This window comes from Falco biarmicus, chromosome 7 (assembly GCF_023638135.1).
Source record: "Falco biarmicus isolate bFalBia1 chromosome 7, bFalBia1.pri, whole genome shotgun sequence".
NCBI lineage: Eukaryota > Metazoa > Chordata > Aves > Falconiformes > Falconidae > Falco > Falco biarmicus.
In genome coordinates this window covers 3,377,186-3,403,327 of record NC_079294.1, presented here as the reverse complement: position 1 = coordinate 3,403,327, position 26,142 = coordinate 3,377,186, and the positions used below count along the sequence as shown (strand labels likewise).

General features: G+C 44.7%; 1 protein-coding gene across 5 annotated transcripts in view; it reads right to left on the bottom strand.

Annotated features, from left to right (window-relative positions):
- Positions 1 to 2,037: 2,037 nt before the first annotated feature.
- Positions 2,038 to 26,142, bottom strand: part of NR1H3 (nuclear receptor subfamily 1 group H member 3) — a 31,863-nt gene continuing 7,758 nt past the window's right edge. For 4 of the 5 annotated variants that reach the window (XM_056345304.1, XM_056345306.1, XM_056345301.1 and 1 more), the window contains exons 2-9: positions 14,694 to 14,941; positions 11,655 to 11,921; positions 7,954 to 8,162; positions 7,510 to 7,689; positions 6,999 to 7,098; positions 5,335 to 5,448; positions 4,402 to 4,496; positions 2,038 to 3,985 (exon numbers count right to left, since the gene is read on the bottom strand). In XM_056345304.1, coding sequence (XP_056201279.1) covers positions 3,839 to 3,985; positions 4,402 to 4,496; positions 5,335 to 5,448; positions 6,999 to 7,098; positions 7,510 to 7,689; positions 7,954 to 8,162; positions 11,655 to 11,921; positions 14,694 to 14,811 — 1,230 coding nt within the window. In that variant the 5' untranslated portion in view covers positions 14,812 to 14,941 and the 3' untranslated portion in view covers positions 2,038 to 3,838. Of the gene's footprint in view, positions 3,986 to 4,401; positions 4,497 to 5,334; positions 5,449 to 6,998; positions 7,099 to 7,509; positions 7,690 to 7,953; positions 8,163 to 11,654; positions 11,922 to 14,693; positions 14,942 to 16,223; positions 16,412 to 26,142 lie in introns of all 5 variants that reach the window. The other variant, XM_056345303.1, reaches the window with a different exon arrangement.

Here is a 26,142-nt window from a genome sequence, read left to right as displayed (position 1 = left end):
GGCGAAGCTGCCAGCGAGCTGCTGGCGAGCGGGGGGCGAGGGGCCGCGGCAAGGCCCGGCAGCGGGCAGCGAGGGAGCCGTGAGGAGACCTGGCAGCGGGGGTAGGGCCGGGCTCACACCCGCATCTGCTGGGCTGCTTGCTGGTTCGCTCCAGGTTTTGCGAGAATACCAGAGACTTGGGTTATTAAAAACTTGATACACGGCTTTTTCAATTCATTCCAAGCTCCTATCAAGCAGTACACCGCACAACCAAATCCATTCATTAACAAAACCGTTATTACTAAAACAAACCCCAAATGCAACCAAAACTACTGCAAGTATCCTGATGGTTTGGAAAAACAAACAAAAACTACACAAAATGGTGAAATACTTGATTCGATATTCCACATCTATACTTCACCTACTGCAGGGAAACAGGATTTCAGAAATATACCCATGGTGAAATACTTGATTCGATATTCCACATCTACACCTATTGCAGGGAAACGGGATTTCAGAAATACAACCATGGTGAAATACTTGATTCGATATTCCACATCTACACCTATTGCAGGGAAACGGGATTTCAAAAATACACCCATCTTTCCTTCCTCCCCCTGTGGATCTGGATAGACGCTGAGCAAACAGCTGTTGCGTAAGGCTACGGCCATGAGGGAGTGCCTCCCCAGGCTGTGGTTCCAGCCTGCCGTGCTTTTTCCAGCGGCCAAGCTAGTGAAATTAATTTGAAGCACACAGAGTACAGAGACCTGGAGCGGCAGGACAGAGTCTCAAGCCCAGGTAGCGTTTTCCAAATATAAAAGTACAAAGGGCCGGTGACCTCAGAGAAGGTTCTTCCTCCACACCCGCTTCCTTCAGCTCCCTGGACTAACCTGGGAAGCTGCCGCTGGTGAAAGAAAAACCCTAATTCTGTACTGATTTGCACTTTAAAAAAAAAAAAAAAAAAAAAAAAAAAAGAGAGAGAGAGAAAGAATGTGAATATGTAAACAAGGAGCTTATATTTGATTACATAATGAAAAGGGATGGAGAAGCCAAAGCCAGGGAAATCACCATTTTCACCACTGCCATCAACAGCAGCATCATGGGTTGTACCTTGCAAATCCCTCAAATTCACATGCAGTTTTTCTCTTCAAATTAATAAAAATTAGATGCAGCTCAAAAATGTCAAAAACTAAGCTAAAAATGAAGCTGCAGCTTCACTGCCACTGCCTCTTCTGACTATTGACAGCCTCATTCTTTAGCAAATCCTTGGAGTAGGGCCCAGCCACCCTCTAATCCACAGAGGGCTGGCTTGAGCTCTTGAGCTCTGCTCATTACTCCCTACCTCATACCCTGCTGCAGTCTCCTATAAGCCTATTCCTATTCCCTCTTCCTCTGGTTTAGTAATTTCCAATTTAAATTTTATACTCTGCAGTAATGCGGAGGCTTCAGCAGATAGCCTGTGGCATGGAGCCCTGCTGAATCCACAATTATTTTCCTTTCCCACTGTGGCAGGGGATCATCAAGGCTTCGGCAGCAGCTCATGCTGGACAGCTCTCTGCTTCCCCCTTCTCCCTTGGAGGTATCGTCTATGGACAGCTACTCCTGTTGCTTCTGCTATGCTCATCATTTCTCATGCGTTCAATCCAGGTATCAGCTACAATCCTGCTGAAACCCGACTGCCAGGGGCACACTGGACTCCTGTTTCGATTCTAGCAAGCCACAACATGCAGAAAATGGAGCAGAGCACATGGAATAAAAGGGTTAAATTCTGAATGTAGCTGTACAAATCACAATGAGTTTTGTATGGATAATTCATGGTCTTCATGACATGCGTTTAATCCACTTAACCTATTTGCCAGCTCTGGCACACAGCAAGGTACATAGCAAGCTAAAATCTCCTACTAGAGGCCAAAATAAACTGCCTGGGGTTGCACTGCTATTTTTCTTCCCCACCACTTCTCCCCAACCTACATACTCGCTTTCTTACTAGCTTTAAGCTTGTTACATCAAGGACTCATTCCACCCTCCTCCAGTCTAATGACAACACATCAGAGAATGTCAAAATCCCATATTAGGCTTTATTCTTTTATATAAACATTAACATTTCTCAAACAGATTAGTTAAAAATACAGATTTAAACAAGAATTTTTGCAATTGCAATGAGTTATAAAAAACAACAGATTATTTTACAGATTGTTACAAGTGCTTTACAAAGGTGCAGAGTGAAGGCCAGTGGCAGGGGACCAACCTCAAGTGCAAAATGGACACGATACCCTCACCACGGGCATAGCGCTCAGATACACAGCCAAAAATAACAAACAAACAAACAAACAAAAAAATCGAGCCATGTGAACCTAGGCTCTTGGGATGCTCACCGGGCAAGCAAACATAGACCCTTATGACAGAGAAGACTCATGAGACCAAGCCACCAGAATACTTAAGGTTACATCTCTGAGATCAGCCATAAGATGCTGCTTCTTGGAAAATAAGGAACATGTTTTGCAACAGTATATTTCTCTTCTGTCAGACAAGATATTGCTGTAAATCCTAGAATACTTACGGATGTGGATATATAAGAACTTGGGGCATAAATCCAGTGTGGACTTCACAGTGCCCAAAGTGAAGAAAGGATACAACACCCAAGGAAGTGTCCTTCTAAAGCAGTTGGTACTTCTCATACAAAAGGGACCTCCATATCCCATGACTGTCACTAAAACCTTGAGCAAGTACCTTGGAAAGACTTTGGCAAAAGGAAGAAGACGCAAGTGGATCTGGTTATACCCAGTATTCCTGCAGCCCATGATCTGAGAGTTGTGCAGCCCATAGCTTACGCAATGCCCACATATTTCACTGAATGCAGTGTGTCCTCTTCTTCTTGGCCGACACATCTTCACACCCACCTTGGAACACATACCACATCCCCCAGATTCTTGGAAGTTTTTAAGAGCCTTCCACCACACCTACCTTGCCTAGGTACCAGTCCCTCCCACCTATCTTTCCTCTATTCCACCCCTAAAGATAAAAATCTACGCCCTGATGTCTTTTGAACTAAAGTTTTCCAGCTGTTAGCAAATCAAAGGTAAAGTGAGCTGGCTGAGAACCACCATGAAATAAAACTGCCATGTGTTACATTAAAAAAACCCACTACTTAATGCCTGACATCTTTCTGATGTACAAATGTTCCCTACCCAGAGGGCCTCCCTGTTAGATGAAGGGCACTACACATTACAGGAATTGTTTTTCCAAAGGAGGGCCGGAAAGAAAGGGCAGCTCTAGAGATGAAGTCTCATAATAAAGAAATAACAGCTAACTTCTCTTGCAATCGTTGTAAAGGGCAGCACATATAAGAGATTTTAATTGCAGGAATCCCAGTGAAACCCCTAGAACATCCACATTGACTTCCCTGAGCTCCTCAGATCCAGGTACACTGGGGACCCTGCAGAAGCCTTTTGAGCTGGGTTACTCTCAGTAGAGTTTGGCAAGTTTCTGCAAATTCATTTTCATAATCAACAAGAGAGGAGAGGATCAACGAGCAAACCCTCAGGACATGCTTAGAGAAGAGAAAGACTCTGAATAAAGAGGTGTATGTGTGTGGGGGGAAGGTCTTCATTTCTACCGTTTTCAGATGTTTCATGTTACTCCTTTGGGGTATGGGCACTACACTGAAACCAACCCCCCCACCTGATCTACCCCAGCTGCCTCCTGCGCAGTCTCATGACAACACTGAAACCCCAGGCTCATCACTCCCTGCACTGCCTAGCCCAGAGTTCAGTGCTCTGGAGAGGGGAGGCTGGCTTCTCGTTAGCAAAGGCTGGGAGATGGCTTTATGTCGGTACGTCAGTGCCCTGGGAGCATGCAGTCACTCATGCACATCCCAGATTTCTGAAAGCAGGGGTGGGAGTTTCTTGTCCTGCAGCCGAAGGGCAAACACCTGTTCGGAGTGGACACTACTTAGTGTCCGAAGACTGACCAGCTTCATTAACATCCGTGGAAACATCAGGCGGTCCTGCAGAGTCAGACAGACAGACAGGTGGTTAATAAATTCACACTAAAATGTTGTTGAAAAAACAAACAAAACAAAATTACCACACCAGATGATGCATTGTAACAACAATCCTCACTTTCTCTAAACCTGGCATTCTCCAGGAAGCAACAGTGTGGAGGAACTCTAGTACTACACCATGTCCCAAAACTCCAGACTTTCCATGCTGGCTAAACTATGGAACATGATACAGGGCAGCAGGCTGTGACAGCTCACAAATCCTGCCTTTACGGCTACTACCAAACAGCCACAGAAGGGAAGAGCAGGACAGTACAGACACCAAGAGACCCGGTACAGACAGTACTGCAGGAACTGTGCCTGCATAAACACGTTAAAATCAATTTACATCATTGTTGGAGATGTTCTGGTCAGGCACTTACATTTGGTCTGTTGATGCAAATGTAAGAATGAAGGGCTTCCACATAGGTGTGCTGCAGCCTCTCCACCAGGGACTGGTCCTGCACATTCGGTCGGTCTGTCAAAAAGGCAGGTTAGAAGTAAGCGGATTGATGCAGGCAGCTTCACTAGACTCGACATCCCTGCCTAACCCCAGTCCCTCAGTAGGGTCTCTCCCTAAAACCTCATCTAGCATTCGTCCAGCACAGCTGGGAGAGCCATCTGTGACTGCAGCAACTATGCCAGTTTTCTGTAGCTGTTATTACTCGGTGATGTCTACTGCATGTGGGGAGTCTGATCCAACTCCTGTAGGGGTGGAAGGTTAGAGAGACCAAATAGCACTATGTAAGTGTGTGTGGTCTCACATTCCCGTCCCAGTGAAGATGAGAAGCTACCCATTCAGGAGGGAATGGGAAAGTCTCTCCAGCAGCTAAGCCAGTTAGAAAAATTTTTTTTAAAAAAATTTAAAAATTCATCTTTCAGGTCACAAGACAGAAAACAGAAGTAAAGACGAAAGATGGCTTCTTTGCAAAGCCTTGTCCTGGCCCAGAGTGGTACTGATCTCACATCCAGAGTAAGAGATCAAGCATCACTTAACCAGTAGATGTCACTCACGTTGCGTGACCAGAGGAGATACCAGAGACATGCCAAACCAGCAATTTCTAAGTGAGAAAGGATACATGTTGGCTGATTTTTCTATACACTTTTCCAGCAGTGGGGAATCAGATTTCCTCTGGAGGTGGCACTAGAAAATTCAGAATATAATGAATACCCTAAGGAGAAGTAGTAACATCCTCCCTTTATCACTAGACCCTATACAGCCTCTACTATTCCTCTTCAGCTTGTGACCTTCCTCAACTCTACTTTCTTTGCCCTCTGACTCACTGCTGCAGCTCTTCAGATCTCCCTGGATTTACCTGCAGAGAAAATGTTGATGGCGATTAAAAGTGCATATTCAGCATCGTTGAGTTGTAGCTCATTCATTCCCTTTGAGAACTCAAAGATGGGGTTAATGAACTCGAACTGCAGACCTGCAACAGAAGAGAACAAGGTGAGGCAATGGCAATTGTCTGCTCTCCCTCTCTCTTCCTCCCTCCCACAGAATAAGCTACCAGAAACCCACTGCAGTACGCCAGGGAGGGGGGAGGGCAGGCAGGCAGGACAAACTCCTTACGTTACGTTCCAAGTGCGGCTGAAACCTCCCTTTACGTCCCACCACTACAGGCGAGCACCAACAACAGTGGCTGAGGAGTCAGGCTCTAACTGTAAAGTGATGCTATTTGTAGGTTGTCTTAGAGCCTTCAATGCCCCACAGCACATTACTAGGCAACAGCTAAAGGAAGAAGACATCAGCCAAGCCCATCAAAAACTCAGAAGCCCACAAACGCATCTGTACTTTCTGTTCTCATACCATCACCTCCTTCAAACCCAGCAGCCTTCTTGCTTTCAAAGGAAACTTTAAGCCCATGGTCCAGATTCACCTGCAGTCCATCTGAGCTGAAAATATGCAGTTCCAAGGAGTCTGAACTATGCCATTTCCTTCAGCTCAAAAAGCTGGGAGAGCTGAGGCAGAGCCTGACTTAGGTTTCCAATCCCTCTGATAAATGCAGTCAGGCAGAAATGCACCGATATTTATTGTCGTAACATACAAAGGCCACTGTCAAATCAGGTCTTTGTGCTATGTGCTATACAATCATGCTGAAAACTTTAGTCCCTTCACCCAAAACAGCATCCAAGTTTCTAACTTCCTACAGTACAACCACATCAGAGAAGGACAAACAAGATAAAGGGAATCTTCTGAGTGCCTCATTTTTGCCTTCTAATAATCTGAAGAAAAGGCTACCCAGGAAGAGCACCAAAGAGGAAAGTTTTTATAAAAGCCATCTCTAGTATAAATGGTTAAATAGCTACCCAAGGAATCAAAAAATGACATGAAGAAAAGCCAGTCTCATTTTCAGAAATGCTGAAGATACACACTTCTTGTTACTTCATCTGAAAATACAGACACTCATTGCTCCTGGAAAAACAGACTTCCAAAATCCCATCATCACAGGCTGTCATATACTAACTGATGACATATCTGAAGCACCCTGCAGGGATCTTCACTGCACAGGATAGACTTCGTATCAACCATAATCACACTAATGTTATCACTCAAAGCATGTATCCAGATTAGCAAGTGATATACTCGCAAAGGAGAGAAGCCTAGGGTTTGATTTGTTGTGAGCTGATACAGCTCTAAGACTGCATGTCCACATCAGATCTCTACCAGCAAGGAAGTTCACACCAGCTGCTAGCCCAAGAGTGCACTATTACAGCTAGATTTATCAGGTTGTTAGAGTTCTAATTTTCCAAAGCAAGTTCACACCTAAAAAAAACAAAACATAAGAACTGAGCTACTATCACATGTTAAAAACAAAAAAAGTTTTGTGGGGCTGTTGGTCTGGTCCTGTTCTAAACCTCTCACCTGTGACCTCAGCTTTAAGGTCCCACATACTATTTCCAGCAGTCCACATTAAAAAGGAAAAGAGGAAAGAACACAAGACACGGGGAAGGAAGAAACATCAATCTAATGCACCACCTGCTTTGGCAAAATCATCCCGATTATAGCTCAGGTCCTTAAGAAATGTGATGCTCTCAATCTCTGGATTGTAGCGCCGAGATGTCTCCAACAGCATCACCTGAAACCAGAAACATATGTACTTGACTTGAAAAAAGGAAAGACCATTGTAACATTGATCATTCACTGAGTGTTAGAGCATCTCTGAAAACAAAAAACAAACAACAAACAAAACCCCTCCAAGCAGTTTCTCTCAGAATGCTTAAACATTCCAAGGTAAATTCTGCTGCATCCTGTGTGGTGCCTGCTTCTGGGAAGGGGGAAATACCTGCTTTCCCACTACCGAGGCTCTTGCCTCATTCTCCTCCATGGCCCTTTGCCAGCATAGCCTGGCACTGCAGTAATGGTCCCATAGCTGAGGTCCTTCAGCCTGCCGTCCCAAAAAAAAACGGGATGGAACCAGTCCTCCAGGTGGGTACTCCAAATTCTTTCATCTCTGCCACTATGTACTGTGGTGAAGCCAAACTCTCACCTCTATGGTAGATGTCTTCAATAAAGCGATCTGATCTTCCCTGGTGAGCTCCAGGAAGCCAGGTAGTTGCTTGGCAAAGTCCACAATCTCTTGCACAGAGATAATTGCAAGTTCTGTGAAGTGAGCAAAACGCTGCTGCCTTGCTTCACGGTTATTAGGGTCAGGAACTTGGGGCCATGGCTGTGGGAATGGGAAGAGACAGCTTATATATATTTGAAAGATGGAGCCAGAGCAGAAAGATGAGAAGATGAAGTGAACAGAGAAAGAAGCATGAGACACATTGGAACATCATCCTTGGCTATTCTTTCTATTCTGCTATTGTACAGAACTTCAGCCCACAAATGCAATGCTAAAGTATCTCTGTTCTCCCAAATGATTTATCCACAACCCCGACTTCCCAAACTTCACTTTTTCTTAATTTGGGTACACTGGTAGAGTTTTTACCGTCACTTTGAGCCTGTCTGTGAATGAGCGTTGGTTGCACTGCTGTTGAGCGGCCACAAGCTTTTTTATCATGTTCAACTGTTCAGGTGTCAGTTTGTGGGAAGGGCTTGGTGGATTCGGAGGATTTGGACGCACCACAACTGTCCGAGCCTGATCATCTTCCTGCTTCTTCAGTTTCTTCAGTCGGATCTGCTCTTCAGACAGAACATCTAAAGCAGGAATAGCCAGAGATCAATCATGACATAGGAGCACACTGGAAACCACCCAAAACACAGGGCAGCATGCTGTGGATGGAGAGGCAGAGATCACAGCTGCCTGTATCTGGCATATCAGAGTGTACACAACAGACAGCAATACTTATCGTTTGTTTCTCTCTCTTTTCCCCACTTTAAGTTGTTCCATTGCCTTTCTTTTAATCATACTGTCAGGCAAAGTGCTCACAGAGGGCAGAAGCTCCCTTCATGATGCCCTGCAGATCTCAGAAAGACAACAGCGACTTTCCCATTGAACAATTCCCCAAAATGTCATGTTGTAACAGATTCCAACAGGTGCTCTCTTCACATGCCATGGTGTGTCCATTGTATTTTATATTATCCTGCCATTGTGTTTTTTTGCCGATATTGCTAAAGTAACAGCTTGCATCATTTCATCTTCCTCTTGACAGGTCAGAGAACTGGATGGAGTTCAAGAGCAAAAGGAAAATTTTCTACAGAGCCCATCTGCAGGAGACTGTAGAGCAGCAGCATACGGCAAGATGGATAATAAAAGCACAGCTCGGTATAAAACGTACTGAACACCACAAGTCCTTCAGGAGTAGGGCTAGAAGTTTCCTTCAGTCATGAAGTCAAAGGATGTACCATTTAGATGTAACATTGTAAGGAATAAAACAACTCAGAGGCACATGTAGTGAAAAATCTTATTGGGCCAACTGCTCATTAGCTAATTTAAATGCAAAAACCTGTTAACAGCGTGTAACTAAATTAACTGAAGAATTCCTTGATTCAGACATAGAGGAGATTTGTTCTCTTTTTAAGTCAAAGCTGCAAAAACTATCTGCAAGCTGCATCAACCAACCAACCAACTAACCAAGGAAACTACCAGACATACCTGGATTCAAAATTATCTTCAAGAGAATCATCCTGCGAGTCAGTGATGAACGAACAAAAAGCAGAAAAGGGACTGACTGGAAAGAAACTCCAAATGTATCTTCAGGAACAAAGACGAAAAAAATCAAGTTTGATTTTTCAAACAAGATTTTTAAAGTGCTGAAAGATTCTTTGGCCATTTTTTAAGCACAGGTAGCAAGGAAACCTGGCTGCTACAGAGGAAGGCAGGCCCCAAAGCTGAACAAGTAGATGCTTGCAGTTCTTAAAAGAATCATGTTAAACATGAAGACAAGAAATGGAGAACTACTGTGAGAGAGCATTCTGAAATATAGAGTCCACGGGATTGAAGGAAAAGATGAAGAACACAGCACACTCAAACTAAGAGTAACCTTTATCCCCAACTTCCAACAGGGAGGATGTGCACACAGGTACACACACAAGCAAAAATTGCAACTCTAACAGCAAGGATGTTCAAATACAATTACCAAATTAAGGGGGAATGTGTAAGATTAGAGAATGCTAGTCACAGTGCTTAAAAAGGGAAGTAATTGATCCAAGGAATTACAGTCCCTCACCTTGGGACTCAGATGTACAAAGAACTCATAGCAGAGTAACAAGTTACCAGATATTACTGAATCTGGAAAACTGCCTATGTGCAAGCCTCTACACCATGCTAAATTCAAAGCAATCCAAGTTACTTGGTTTTCCATGAAGGAACTATTTAACCTCATGGTTCACACTGGCTTAAGAACAATAAACTGCCCATGAATAACTTCAGTCTGGGAATTAGAAGAATTTTTCTAACAATTAATAGAGGGAAGTTCTGGAATGACCTTCCAAGTGAAACAGCTAGAGAAAAAAAGCCCTCAATTTTTGTTAAGATTAACAAGACAAATTTGCAGTGGAGATGTCCTGGTTTCAGCTGGGATGGACTTACCTTCTTAGGAGCTAGTGCGGCACTGTGCTATGGCTTTGATGTGAGACTTTTCAGTTCCTCAGGCCTTGCTAGCAAAAAGGCTGGAGGGGCACAAGGAATGGGAGGGGACACAGCCAGCGCAGCTGACCCGAACTAGCCAAAGAGGTATTCCATACCATGGGACGCCGTGCCTGGTATATATACCCAGTGGGATGGCCAGGGCAGGCAGGTCATTGCTCGGGGACTGGCTGGGTATCAGTCAGTGGGCAGTGACCAGTTGCACTGTGCACCACGTGTTCCTTTCTTCCTTTCCCCCTGATGTTATTCTTTCCCTTCCCCTTTTCATTACAACTGTTACTGTCATCATTGTTATTACTGTTCTTTCATTCTTACTCTGTTTCAATTATTAAATTGTTCTTATCTCAACCCTGGAGTTTTACATTCCTTTCCAACTCTCCTCCCCATCCCTTGGGGTGAGGGGGGAGTGAGCGAGTGGCTGCGTGGTACTTAATTACCAGATGGGGTTAAACCACGACAGGAGATTACAGCATTGACAAGAACTGCCAAGCACTTGCTCATAACAACCCAAAAATTTCTTTTGGCCTGATTTTCCTGAGCTGTCTTCAACATAAGACAATGAGTAAATGCAGAAAAACAGTGATGCTCCCTGGTACCTGTCTGCAACAAAAGAGTAGCAAGGTGGACAGGCAGCCTTACTACATAGCTTTTCAAATACATCTGTTTTGTTCCTCCTGGAAGCAGGGGGAAATGGAGCAAAGACAGCATACATAATGCTGCTACAAACCAGTGTGAAAAAGATACTGATTATGTATGTTAGGTGTGCCATGTTTCATGTTGAGAAAAAATGAATAGCGTGTTTCCTTGGTGCAGCTCAGTGGGACTTTGTTTTTTGCAGAAGTATTTTCATAGAATGTTTCTGCAATACACTCTGTTCCTCTCCGAGTGCTGGATGTCAGAAAAGGAGATTCACACAGATTAAACATTAACTGAGCATCCGTTTGATTGATCTGGGCCAGCAAAGGGATGAAACCTGGATGCCTTGGCTGTGGAGGGCTGTTCCCAATGTGTGAGGAGGAACGTTGTTGAACACTCAGAAACAGCAGCCTTATGGCTTATGTAAGGGGAGGGGAAAAAGAAAAAAAAAAAATGTTTCACTACAGGGAACAATGAGATTGGGTCTGCACAAACACAGCAACACAGCTGCAGTACTGCGGTGCTGCCCTTGACCTCTGTCACAATCTCCCAATGTGAGGCAAAGGAAAAGTGCCCGTCGCTCTGCTGTTCAAGGAGCACGGTGCCCCACCTTGCAGTCCCGATCACAAGACAGACAGAAGCTCAAGTTTATCGATACAGTTGACGGCATACTGCGGAATGCATAACTCTTAGTTGTGATTCTTTCCTCTTGTGTTATGTTCCACGAGCTCTTACACGGAATACAGCAGGGCTGGGGCTCACAGCAGACCAGTGGTGTTCCACTAACAGCCTCACCTCTCCACGTGATCCCCGCTAAACTCTCGGTGACTCCCACACACATTCCAGCATGCAGCCTGCACAGCTCACGTGTGACCCCCAAGCACCCCCACCCCCCTTACAGCCATCGGTCCCCAGCCTGCCCCCAGCACACCTCCTGTCCCACCAGCACCGTTTCCTGCACTCACACTGCTCCCGCATGCCCGCCTCCTGGCACTTGCGCAGCCGGCACTCCTGACACTTGCGGCGCATGTACATGTCCATCTCGCACTTGCCGCCGTTCTTGCAGACGTACTGTGCACCCTTGATGACGCTGCGGCGGAAGAAGCCCTTGCAGCCTTCACAGCTCAGCACGTTGTAGTGGAAGCCGGAGGCCTTGTCCCCACACACGCTGCACACTTCATTTCCCAGCATCTTAGGGGCTGGGCCCTTCTTCCGCTTCAGGGGGGGATTTTCTACCAAAACAAACAATACCAAGGGAAAAAAAAATAAAAATAAACCCAACACATGAGGGAAGCATGGTGTTTACAGCTGACTGTCCCATTTCTTACAATAACCGATACCCTCACTCAAACCCTCTCTCCCAAACACACGGATATAAAGATCAAGTCTCCCATTTCACAGCTCCCCACCTTCTGGGCAAGCACATCTCCTGCAACAAACCAACTATTTACATAACCCAAACGGTTTCACCTCAACTATATAAGCAGACATGGCTTCACAGTTTTTCCCCTCTAAAATAGGGTGAAAGAGCTAAAACACTCAGGCCAGACGTTCTTCTGCACTTCCCATCAGCAAAGTGACAGTTATGTTACCAATGCGAGAAAGACCTGCAAAAACTTGAGCTGAAATGCAAGACTGCAGAAAGTTATTTTCTTCAGAATTCACCTTGTTCTCCTACCTCTATTCTCTGCCATACTCGTGCACAAGGATAAGGAAAAATGGTTCAGCAGTCAGTGGTGACAGAAAACCAATGCTGAAAACTGTGACCCTATAAAAAGCAAACTGAGTAGGTAATCCCTGTAACTGGAACACTTGGGGAAACTGTCAAGACATTAGACAGCAGCTTCATGGATTTAGGGGCAATAAGCAGGCAAGCAGCACGCTGCACAAGCCCTGTGAACCTCTGGAACCCCAAAGCCATCATTTCTTCAAGAGTGCTCCCTGTTCCTAAAACTGAAGCACTCTGACATTCATCTACTAAATCTTGTTTTTCCATCTGAAATACAGAGCCTTCTCTACTGCCTCACATTTCAGATGGTCTTGTGCAGTAGCTCCCAGTTCCTCCTGCGCCGTTCTAATAGATCTTAACCTTGTCACTGGCTGTACGTTCTGAAAACGTCTTTGCCCTACTCCCACGTGTCTCACCTCAAGCATTCCAGCCAACTGCTTGCCAATGTTATTTGTGTATTCCCTCCCTATTAGCCATCTCTCCATTCCATTTAATTCTAGCCAAGTCGATATCTGACATGTCCTTCTGCACAGCTCATAATGCAAGTATTTTTCTGTATGTCAGATATTACAGATTCTTCTATGGCAGCTGTTCATAAAGCTTACCAAACAGCATGTCTTGGTAAGTCTCCAGATTATGTTTAGATATGCCTGGAAAGCCTTTACACTGGAGTTAACTCATAGGGATTGGTTTGCAGGACAAGGCTGCTGCATTTCCTGATCAGCATCAGGGTTACAATGGCATGTCTCATTTTCGTACGTATGGTTCCAATATCTATCTCCACTCTCAGTTACGCTCACTATTCTGCTCTAGTTCCTAAAATGGTAAACAGTTTTTGGTCAGCCTCAGAAATTATTATTAGTGTTCTTCACTACATATTGGTTTTCACAGTCTTAAGTATCTTGGTGTTGATTTTCAGTCCCATTGACTTCACAGACATCTGGAGGTTACTCATTTTGGCCTACACTTGTCATTGCAGACTGGACAGCAGGAAAATGTCATCAGAAAGGTTAAGTCCCTTGTTCTACTGTGTTTCTCTTCACACAATCTATTACCATGAGGAAGTTATGTAATGCCTACAGTTATTTCAAATTACTCAGTCTTCCGTGGTATTATAAATTAACTGACATAATAACTTTGTGGAGGCCTCAGATGTTCCTGTTTCTGAGGCACAGCAGAGTAATCTGGTGACTTCCACAAGATGAATCTGTCCATCATGTGGATTTCTTAGCTGCCTTTAAGATGTTACATAAACATCTGATTACCATTCCTGTGACTGCTTTATTGAGACAAATAGGCTTATTATCTGATCTATGCAAATTATCTTCCATCTCTGAACACTAACCATTTTAGATATATTACTTATTATTGTCATTTTCTGTAGACAAAGATAACACAGAAATAGTTTGAGATGTTTCAAGCACGAATGCCATCTCCGCACCTTTAGCTCTCATTAAGGTCCCTCCTACTTTGGTAGATCCCCTATTTAATAATTTTTTCCCCCCATAAGGCCTTTATCAATTGTTTTCTTCTCCTGTCCTCAAATCTGTATTAAGAACTTTTATTGGGTAATACCTCTTCACCTTTCAACTACTCTCTTTGTTTCTACTCTACTGCTGAGTCCTCACTCTGTATTCAGATTACATCATCTTTTTGTATCAGGGATTGCCCATTGCCTCGCTGTTCAAATACATATATTTGTCATATTTTCATTAAATTGCTGATATTAGGCTGGACACCACCCGTGCTTTCCTTTTTTTTTTTTTTCCCCTGTTATCCATACAGAGATGTTAAACTACATCTTCTTACAGTTTGAAAGTGTAGAATTGTGTCCCAGCAGCAATTATAACTGCAAAATCTCAGTTCTATTTCCTGATACTCTTAACCTTAGAAATGAGTAGGGGAAACTTTTACTGTCTTTCCATTATCTGCAAGAACCTATTATTTCTTTGCATCACTAACCCTTGTTAGTGTTGTCACCTGTAGTAAAGCTTTATTGTTCAGCAGCATATGGTAAGACTAACAAAAATAAATTAATTTTACTGCCACAGACCTAGGCTCTAGAAAGTCAAATAAGCAAAATATTCAACACAATTGCCACCTATAAACCAAATCATCTTCAGCTATCAATAACCAATTCTATTCTTAGACATTCTCTCCGAGTGCCTCAAGCACAGCAGAACTCGCCCTAAAATTTTGCTAAGTATCAATTCTGCTTGTAGCTGAAAGAATGGATAGCCTTTAGCTTGCATGGATTTAGTAAGTTCTTCCATACCTGTATGCTCAGGGGGGTTCTCCGAGCCAGGGAAGAGCGAAAGCCCTTCCTCCTCCATCTCAAAGACACTTGCCACCCGCTTCCCATGATCCTGTGTGCTGAGTTGAGTGGGACCCATGGAGGCCACACAGGAAGGGCTCGCTATAATCTCATCGCTGCAGCATTGTTACTGCTGAGCAAGAGGCCACAGGCGTCTTTCTTCAAGGTCTTTAGTTTCCCTCTCCTACTGAAAGTCCAAAAGGAAGTACCTGGGGAATAAAAGAAAAACAACACAGATGCAAAAGAGGCAAGAGTTCAACTGCTGAGCCTATTAACTCCCCAAGTCTCTTACAAGCCGCATCACAAGCAAGTTTCAAGATTTTGTTTCCTTAGTTATTAAAAGAGACAATTAACTTTGTTTTATCGATATTTATGCTCCTGAAGCAGTATTTTAACAAACTGTGGTAAAAGGTACAAGATTAGTGCACCCAGGTGCAAAACTGTCTTTTTATTGCCAAAATATTTATCAAAGCAGGATAAGTCTTCATTACTGCTAAGACCACCAGGGGACTTCAGCCCTGACCTTTCCAAGTGTGTAAGAGGGAAATTCCAGACTTTACAACCAGCGGCCTTTGTTAAAGCTTCCAGTAACAAACAGCTCATAGCTGCCAGCTGCCCTGGATTTTGTGGCATGTACTGCAGAGCACACAGAAAACTGTAAAAGCCAATTTTGATACAATTATTTAGCAAAAACTAAAAAACATTGAATTTCTCTATAATATCGGTAGCCAAAGGACATGCCAAAGATCAAGGATGTATCGAAGATGAGGATGACAAATCCTCCCCTCATCTACAGCAAGAAACTGAAAGCCAGCACCACACCTATGGGAAATGACCATCACGTCACACTCTGAAAACAGATTCACCACCCAGCCTTTGGAGGATACCTTTCTGGAACCTGGAAACCATCCTGAAAAGTGTTTTTATTATACAGCCCTAGCTTCACTACAGAAACTGAACCTGGAAAGGGAATCCAACCACTTTTTCCAAAAAGCCCCACCTGCACAGAAAAGGGCCTTACTGGGTTGACTGCACAGACATAGTGAAACTGATGCAAACTGCTAATGTAAACACCCCTAATCTGATTGAACATGCATTTGATCAGTTGATCTTAACTCAGTGATTTACCAGTGCAAGCTAAAGGGATTAACTGATTTAAAAAGCAACTACGTTAAAGGCCTGTACCAGTTTAACTTGAGTGATTGAGTTCAGGACTGGAAGCCTGCCACTTGCTGAAAAACAGGAGGTGACAGAATGCTGTGCAGCAGCCCAGATACAACAGCATCAGGTAAGCAGGGGCATGGCTCATACACTGCAGTGCTGGCTGGGAAGAGGCAGAGGACCACAGACCCACGTCCCTTCTTCCTGCCTGGGTATTTGGATCAGACAGTGCAACTTTTCTTAGAACGCCAAAGGCAAAGATGAAAGCAGTTACTTCCATGAACCACCCTCCCTGTACTCTAAGACAGTCGAGTATAAAAGCAGCCATACCATCAAGCCAACTGAGTTTCTGCCACCTCCCATTACACTGTGCCAGATAGTAGATGCAGGTGTTACAAACCACAGAGCATGTTAATTCACATGACCTTTGTAAACACAGCTTCAGACTGTACAAGGAACGTAGAGCTCCCTCCCCTTTGCTGCACACAGCCACCGAACTGCTGGAGAAACAGCTGCATCTAGGACAAAAGCAGTGACAGCAAATATGAAACTCAAAGCCATATAAAGCAAGAAGTCCTGCTGTGGGAGACTACAACCGAACCGATGTGATTTGCAACCAATTTGAAGAGACTCACAGTCCTCAATGGAACAACACTGTTATTACAATCAACTTTTTTTTAAAAAAAAATAAGTGTCCACAATGAATCCTGCAGCGACCAAAAACCTTGTGGAAAGGCACAGAGCATCCGATGGAGATAGGAAGTTCAGTGAAACAAACCCAAACCCGACTTGCATTCCTAGTCCCATACAAGCTTCTCACTGATGCTGGTACCAGATGTTTGCAGACATGTTTGGGCACAAAACAAGAAAGCCAAGCGTACTGCCTCTGTGCATCTCCACATTCCTTTAAACCACGCAAAAGACTCGCTCAAACATTAATTATTGTGTAGAATGAATCACCAGCAGCAGTACCGCAGTAAATTTTCAAAGGAAGAGTTTGATCCCCCAGCTGAGGGACTGAGTGACAGTGCTTGACCCCACTGCCTTCAGTTCAGCGACGCAGGCACAACCGCCATGTATTCTGGAAAGCAAAAGAGGAGGGTACAGCCTGATGGGATTACAAAACTGTATCATCTGCAGAACCATACTGACATTGCAAGAGCGAAACTTGCTGTCAGCAGGACATCTGGAGCCCAAAGAGGAGTTTCTGCCAGACTGCAGACTTCCTGGCAATGTCCGAGAAGTCTGCATCTATCAACAGGGAGGGGAGTATAAATCCATGTGCACATCCAGGACACGGTGAGGGGTAAGGCCTATTGGCCACTGTCTTCGTGCTGTGAAACCAGCCCACACATTCCTACTTGATGCACCAGCCCTCCCAAAACAGAATGGGCCAGACAGGAGAGGCCTCTCGCCCTCTCTGCTCCTAAGACACAGCATTTTTTAGTTTTGTGGATGCAGAAACAGTTGCAGTCTGTGCAAAACTGACCTAACTACAAACAGCAGCGCTCTGGTGCTAGGTAAAGAAACTTAAACTAGCATTTTCCCCACAGGCACACAAGTGAGAGGCTGTATGACTAAGCCAGGGAGTTAGTTTTCAGCAAAATACATGAGGATTGTTTTCAAATGACTAAAAATCTTGTCGAGTTTTGTACTAGTAATCATGTTATTAGAGGTTCACATCTTCCAATTTGCACCACTACTTCAACTAAAAATGTAAAAGGGTGATGCAAGCCATAACTGCAAGAAGGAACACTGTCTTCTTGACATGATCTGCTGTGCTGCCTCCCACTGTCTGTCTCAACTCTTGTCAGTTTTAGAAACCAGGACTGGCCAAGTGACAAAAGATGAAGCAATCGCTTCTCTCTAATGCAGTGTCTAGAACACAGGACCTTGATGAGCAGACATACTCCAGTGAGGAAGCACATACAGATGAAAGGCTGAGGGAAACAACTTGCTGCCAGTCCTTGCCGCCCATGTCTCGAGTAAGACACTAAACACTTCTGAAGCATGTCGCCAACAGCTTCACCCTACTCTCTTTCTTCTCTCTCCCTTTCTTTTCTGAAACAACAGAACAACTCGGGTATTTGATGGTCTCAAGATCAATGCTCCTGCAACAGAGGGTACTGGTTAACAGAGACCAGAGATGGCAGCCCTGGCTCTTGTACCTCATGCTAAGTGCCAGAAACATTTATCGCTTCCTCCAGCAACAGTCTCATCTCATCCCATTCCTTCAGCAGAGTCCTCTTCCAAGCCCAGCTCAAGCATTTGCACACTCCCCTCGAAGTCTTTGATCTGACCTGTCACTGACACAAAGCTACAGAATATACTTAATTTCTGTCCCATGTTCATGAATGTGCTATGACTGCATAGCACATAAAGAAACCAAATGACCCAAATGCAGTTACTGGGACACTTTTGCTAAATAGGTCTACCCTCTCCCTGGTATTCCCTGTTTGGTGTTTTTTAATGATCAGGATCCAGACCAGATGCAAGCACAACTCCTGGGGAAACTGTATTGTGGAGCACAGGAATAATCAAAGGTATAGCACAATGAGCCCTTTACCTCCAGTACTGGATGTTCAGAGAAAACAGTAGCTCTTAAGTTTGTGCAAGTCTCTGAGATCTTTCAAAACAGGATTTACTGGTCAGAGTCCCAGTGCTGTCAATTACAAAATCCTATAGCATTCTGCCAAGGGAAAATATACGGTTGTTTCAGTTCTGTAATGAATCACAAGCATGCACTCTGCAGCACGTCAGCATCAGCAGAAGAGACCTGACATTTGTATGCATACGTTAACATGACTGTGGCCATGCATCACACATCTGTGCGTCAACAGGACTGTGCCTTTTGCATGGGCCTAACGGGCTGTTGATGAACCAAGAAGGGCTATCTTTCAGAAGGACCTAAAGCAGGGATATAATTTGGCATTTTGGCTTCTAAATGTGTTCTGACATGCAGCATAAGTGCCGGCACCCAATCTGAATCTACCTCTCAAAGCTGGGCTCACAACAGTGCATAAGGGCCTCCACTGAAATCTAAACACACAACTCTCACAGTGGTGATGCTACCTCAGGTATCAAAAGCTGGCTGCACATTGAAGGGGTTAACAAAAAAACCTGTCGGATTGAGATTTCATAGGACCTACAGCACCAGCACAGAACTAAGCCCCTTAAGATCCACCACTGTTCCAATCCTTTCAGAAGGAGTTACCAATATTTTGTGACCTAATGCTCTTTCCATACCATCTCTGGTGTAGCAGCCGGAGTATTTTCACAAACCTTCCTGAGGAACCTTGTAGCTGCCTCAGAGAAACAAGAGCTATTTCCAGCTCATGTCGGCTCATTCCTCTTCCCTCCGCATCACCACATGTCTCAAGAAACGCTGAGCAGCTAGTATGTCTGTAAGCAGGGCAAGAAGTACACATGTAACAGGTTTCATATTAGGAAAAAGTTGAAGGAGAAACTTATACCTTTCAGGGCAGAAAAAGAATCCTATGCAAAACTGTCACTTCAAAAATGAAGTGATATTACATGTGCAAACTGTTAAAACTCATGAGGGAAAATAATCAACTTCAGATTGTCAGTGGGAGGGTCAAACCATGAAAATGTGTGCAAAGCAGTGCAACAGGATAGCATAAAAAATTATTTTGAACAGAATGCTTACAAAGAATGGAAAGAATGGTTCTGTAACTCTCAGGGAATGGAGACTAGCTCTGTGGCCCCGCTGTAAATCCCTGTCTACAGAGAACTGCAGAGAACTTGAAATCGCATTACCCATTTCAATCTCTCAGAAGCATAAAGACAACCACAAAGTGGAAAGAGTTTGCAGGCCACTGTCAGTCCCAAGCTGCTAAAAAAACCCAAAAACTACAGCCTCCCAATTGCTTTCACTTGCTGTTGAGCTAAGTTTCAGCTATGAGCAGCTGCCCAAGCGTGCAGCACTGGCGTGTGAGCCTTGCAAGTTGTTGCTACCTCTGCCAACTACGCAAGAAAGTCCTACCCGTCACTCCTGCCTACACAGCCTGCTCCTCAGGGATGGGCAGCCGCATTCTGGTCTCTTGCCCCCAGGTTAAGGGTCTTATTCCCACCGTTACCTCTCTAGCTCTGAGTTTCAGAGGTCCCCATTCTCCTTTTATTTCAACTTTTTACTCCTGCTGCTGCCCAGTTCCTTTAGTACCCATGACTTCCCTGACTTCTGACACAGCCTTTGTCCACACATTTGTCTCTTGCTTTGAACCAGTGCATCCCTGAGCTCTCATTGTGAAGACTTCCTTTAGCTTTGGTCTCAACACACAGCCTGTGTCTCCTTCCGAGGTCAGGTATGGACGCCACGGAAGAGTTCAGAGAACAGCTGCAAAAGTGACTAACAACTGTACAGATTAAAAAGGTGTCACTTGCTTGAAAGATTACTGCAAAGAGAAGCAGGAAGATGTAATGATGGCATATAGCAGGATGAAAGGTGTTACTCTGAAAGATGGTAAGCCTGAAAGGAATAGAAAGAAATCAAGGAAGGGAAAGTTGGGCTTTTACAGAAAAACACTCTAAAGGTGTCCCCCTAATTTTCCTTCCAAAATTAGAGCTTCTGTTACAACTGAAATGCAAAGACGCCTGCAGACACTTCTGAATCTGAACCTAATACAACTTAAGATGCTCTTGACTCACAGAACATGCTCCTATAAACAAACAATGGCAGCAACAGAAGTTCCAAGCCAGTTCCACCCTTCCTCAGGTAAAAAGGAATATAGGGCTGAAACAAACAAACGAAGAAGTCTCTCTCTCTCCACTGAACAAGTTGGTTAGCAAAGTGAATTAGGATCATAAGGTGCAATGGTACTACCAAACGGAATACCGTCATTCAGGGCCAAGTCAGCCCAAAGTACTTTTGCTTTGCTCCACATAAAAAAACCCCACACGCACAAATAACCAAACTCACTCTTTGACTATGATCTTCAGAGCACAGGATTTGCACCTTTCCTGCGCAGCCTGTGGATCCCCCCATTCTGGGAACAGGGCTTCCCGAATTGTACATCAGATGAAGACAGAATACAGATTCCAGTCCCACCTACAGGCTCTGCAAAGGAACTCCTCACTCCCACAGCAACTGTTCTGCAAGAAGTCAGCTCTTCTGTTAACATGCCTCTTCCAGCAGGAGATGCTCCCTCCCCTCTCACCTGCCTCTCATTATTCCTTGCCTGTCAAAGTCTGGGGTTTTGGTTTTGCCCTCGCCTTCACCTCTTGGTTCCTGCCTGATCAAAAGAGTGCCATGTCAACAGAAAGAGCAACAGGAAAAGAGAGCATACATGTGACTGCTTTCTGGGTGGGTAAGATCCTGAAATGGGCTGTGCCTTTCTGTATCCTCCCCTCCCTCTCTCCCAAATGCCAGATGCTGTTGGTCCTGCAGCTGAAAGGAGGAGAAAGGAGACGAGGTTACTGGAGTTCATTCCCACTGCACACAGGGCTGCTCTCTCTCTTCCAGTTTGCATGGAGGTATCAGTCCCTCTGACAAAGGGAAAGAAAAAGAGGCAGAGAGAGAGAGAGGAAATGACAGTAAGAGAAGATAGACTTTCCCCTGTTTAATAAACTGGAAATGTGTAACAAGTGATATCAGGAGTGATGTGGCCACCTTACTGCCATGAAATTCCCTTAAAGGCCATTGACACAAGTTCCCTTGAACTCTGGAAAACAGCACAAGCCAGGTCCGGGGTAACAAAGCTCCAGTCCCTTCCACCCCTTCTAGACTTTCTGCTGTCACCTCAGCTTTCAAGCTTCTGGCTAACCTAAAGCATTAACCACCTCAGGAATGGCAAAAACTAGGGCACACACCAGGTTACAGCAGGGAAGATGTTACAGAAGCAGCATCTCTCCACCTCCCCTCCAAGCCGTCCCGGAAATGAAAAGTCATCCTTTCTCAGCTCTGTCTGCCAGATGAGCTGTGAAGCCAGTGTCTCAACACAGGGCGCAGACAGAGCACAGTCACTTTGGAGCAACACCAACTCCTGCAGCACCCACGGGGATGAACACAAGCAGAACTTGCCATTTGTAGCTGAACTGCAATAATCCCCCGTGCCTGGCTGCAAATCCAGCTCATCGACAGCTCAACACCACTATCAGCACCGACCTTCAGATGGCAGGAAGCACAACTGAGGCTTTGACAGGGGCTTGCAACAGGAAAAATCCCGTCTGTGCTTCTCCCAGGAGGATGAAACACACAAAGCAGAGCAGCTGCCACCTCCTGCTAGCAGAGAGCAAAGGGCAGCTCCCTGGCACTCCTCGGGAAGAAGGGGAAGGGAGGGGATCCAGCCTGGAGCCTTGTCTACGGAACATGTTTGTAAGCATCAGCTATAATAGCAAAACGTCTCTATGGAAAAATCACTTTAAAACAACAAAAGCATTATTTTTCTAGTACCACTCACAATTTCCCCCAAGCAAATTAAAGCTATCCTACCAGTACATCTTTTTTTCCCTTGCAAATCTAAACATACCTATGCAAAGGTGGTTGTGGTTTGTATGTTTGTTTCTCTTTCTAGGACCCCCGTATTGACTAATGGCATAATTCTGCCGCACTTCTAATGACACCACCAGACACACACAAAAGAATAAAATCCAACGTGAAAATTATTCAAGCAACCTAGAAAACTTCCTACTAAAAAATAAACTGCTCACTAGCAAGACCCTGCTTTGGAAAATTAAAGTTGAGATGTTTGCAGCTTGTTATTCCTGCTACTGACCAGCTCTTACACATCCTACGTGCAGTGACAGCTCATCACACCCTACCTGAAGGCTAAAAATGAGATCTGACCCCTCCACTTGGTTTCCTTATAAATGCCACTGCATGGCAGCACAGAAAACATGCCCACAGACTCTTATATCTTTCTGGATTCCTTCTGTAGCTTTACTCAGCCATCAATACCTTGCTCTACACAACTGTAGCGTCCAAAACATAACAGCCAGCTGTTCTTTCAAGCAGCAGTTTTAAGACCCAGAGCTTCCTTAGTCTCTTGTAAACCCTGTTCTCTAGGAAGACAGGAAATACACAGTGTCACCCAGATCAGAAGTAATGGCAATAACCAGCTACGTTCAAAAAGCTGTTGTTTTAAAATGGAGCTTCCATGGAAGTGGCAAGGGGGGGTGGAAAAAAGAACAGACAAAAGAGTTAGAGAAGCCTCTCTCTCCAGTCAGTGCGGACTTCCACAGGAGTACCACATGACAACAAAAAAACTCTCCCTTGGATCCTACATTCCTCCTCTATGACACTCAGTCCAGCAGATGCTGCAGCCCTGCTTCAGGGAACACAAGTCTGACTCATGAAGGGCTTAAGATGTCATCCCAATGCCATCTCCAATCTGAAGCAAGAGATCAGAGGAGAAAGAAACAGGGAGGGAAAAGAGGAGGGGAGGGGGGGGCAAGAATGAATACCCAAGATAATATCCTGATAGTGGAGATGGCAGGGAAAAGGGTTAAACATAGTCCATAAAGCAATGAGAACCAACTAGCTTATGCTTACAAAAGAGAACTGCAGGCCTTTTTATGCAAGTAGAAAATGATGATAAATAAACACGCAGCATACTCTTTACCTGACTGTTTACTTAAAAATAATTGCATCTCCACTAAACTATGCAAGGGAATAACATTTCACAATCCATGTATTTTCTAGCCAAGCACTTTTATCAGCTGGCATCACGAAAGGGAAATATGCTCAGCTTCCCAGGCCATCTCAGCCCCCACCTCATCAGCATCAGTATCCTGAACTGCTGTTGACTTCTCTGAGCAGGAACATGGCCCAAACCACTGTCAACAGTGAACAACTACTAAAACAGATAAAAGCAGTAAGAAACACATGCAATATTTCACCAGGAAGACAAGATGACAAAGGACACAAAGCTGTGGGATGTATCACAGCAGTCAGAAAAAAAAAAACAAAACAAACCCACAAACTTAAAAGCCCTCAACTCCCAGCCCTTGTCCAGACCACCTTCTCTTTCAGACTGGCCTTCTCCATCCTTCAGCAGCTACGAAATAAAAGAACATGAAGAAGAGGCAAAACAGGAAAGAACAGAATCAAAGGGAGGGCTGCTTATGGTACAACAGTTTGTTCATTTTTCCGATTTCCTCCTTTACTCCCACCCCAAGAGTACTTTCATCAGCATCCTGCATATCACCATAACTGATACAAGATTGTTTCTGGGAAACAGCCTTTTTATCATGTATCTATACAGCACTTTGTATCCAAGCACCATCCCACCTGAAAGCATCAATCAAAACAAATACTACTGCTCACAGGCAAAACAGAAACACAGTACTGGATTGCAAAACAGGCAGGAAACTCATTAAAATTCCCTTAAGGGCAGTAGGGGAAAAGTACCAATTCCCATTCACAGAAATATCATCCCTAGATGTAACACAGAGGTCAGGAAGAAATGACAGTACTACAGAAATACCCACATAAAGAACACATTGGAGGGGTGCTGGAACAGAGTTTTAAATTCAAAGTAAGCTTGACTGTTAGTCTGTTCCTGCTCACCCATTACGGGGGATATACTTCGGCAGGTTTTGCCAACACTGCCCTTAGAAGAACAGAAGAGAGGCAGGAGTTCCCACCCTGCGGCAGATGTGCATATCCAGACCTAGATGGGCCAGAAGATTGCAGTAGAGCAAGAAGAGAGATCAGAAGGGCTGTCAAGAAACATAGTGAAGACTGGCATAGGGGTGCAGGTCAGAATAAAGGACTATTAAAAGCTCTGTTGCAAAGTAAACTTGCCCTGCTTTTGACTTTACTGTTCTGGATCCTGGCCTGTACAGTCTATTTCTGCTTTGGTGGTCATTGCAACTAACTCCTTACAAGGTAACGGCAACAACAAAATAAGGAGGAGGGATTTTTTTGTTTGTTTGTTTTTATAAACCCACAGGGTAGAAAGCTAGGAGAGAAGGGTTAAAGCTCTGAAAATGAGAGAAAGAGGATCTGTGTGACAGGAAGGGAGCATGTGAGAGGGCATGTGACAGGCTGTGTAGCAGAATGTGTGTGTAGATCTCATTCCCTCCGAGGCTCTTGGCCAAATGTGGAGCTGAACTTTCTGCAGACTTTGTCCTGCCAAGTCATGTTCCCTTCTCACACTGCCTGACATCACCACAAATACTCAGCTGGAAAACAGTCTGGAGCCGGACAGAGTCCACCGCTCAAACACCGACCAGTGAAATGGCTGTGCTCACGGCACACCCACCAGATGGGAAACCAGAGCCACCGACTCTCCTCCCAGGTTATCTCCAGGAGGCCCCACCATCACCCATCCAGAAAGAGCCCTAACACGGCACAAAGAGATTGAGGGAGCTAACTGACAAGTGCTCTTCTGTTGCCCAAATAACGTTGCCTGGAACAGACTGAAAGTCTGCACAAAGGCTCTAATAGGAAAAAGCAAAATAACCTAACCATCAGATCAGACTTTGTCACAAGTGACACGCTGCAAGGAGCCCACTCCATCCCCAGCTCCAGTGCAACCCTGCCACGAGGAGAAGGAAACCATCACGCAGGACCCACGGACAAAGCAGGAGCCAGTGGTTCTGCAAAGACCAGCAGGGTCTGCCCGAAGCAAGCAAACCTTACACTGTCGGAGTGCTCCTGTTGCCCCGCTTCTCAGAAATGATTGAGAACCCGAGATCAGGGCTGGAAAAGGCGAGCACGTGCACGCACGTGTGGGAGCTGGCGATGGGGCTAAGCCAACAGGTGGCTGGATTTCTTATTTTGATCCTTGTATCAAGGGAGGAAGGGTGGGGATGGCTTGCCAATTCTGGGACACTGCTAAAGGCACCACCCAGAGCAAGTATCAGGGAGTAGCAGCTGGAGACGATACTGAAACACGGGAGGACAAAGTCTGCAGTCTCTTCTTGTTTTTGCTTCAGCCTTCACCCCCAGCCTGCTGCTTAAGAGCGGCATGATAGAAAATGCCATTGAAGTACAGGTGATAGGGAGACAACTCACGTTTTCTTCAGGCAAAGGTTTCTGCTTTCTCCACTCCTGTTCTATTTTTAGAAAAACAAACAGCAACTTGGGAGCTTTCTGCAGACCAAGGGAAAATTTTTCTTCAGTCTCACATTGACCAGAAAATTAAGTCCCCTCTTCTCAGACATGCCTAGATAATAGAAGCTACATTATACAATCTATGCTTATAAGTAGTTTACATTTTAAAACACTCCTCACAACACAAGTTCCCTCTTCCTCGGCTAAAGAAGAGAGTCTGACACCTTCCTTAAA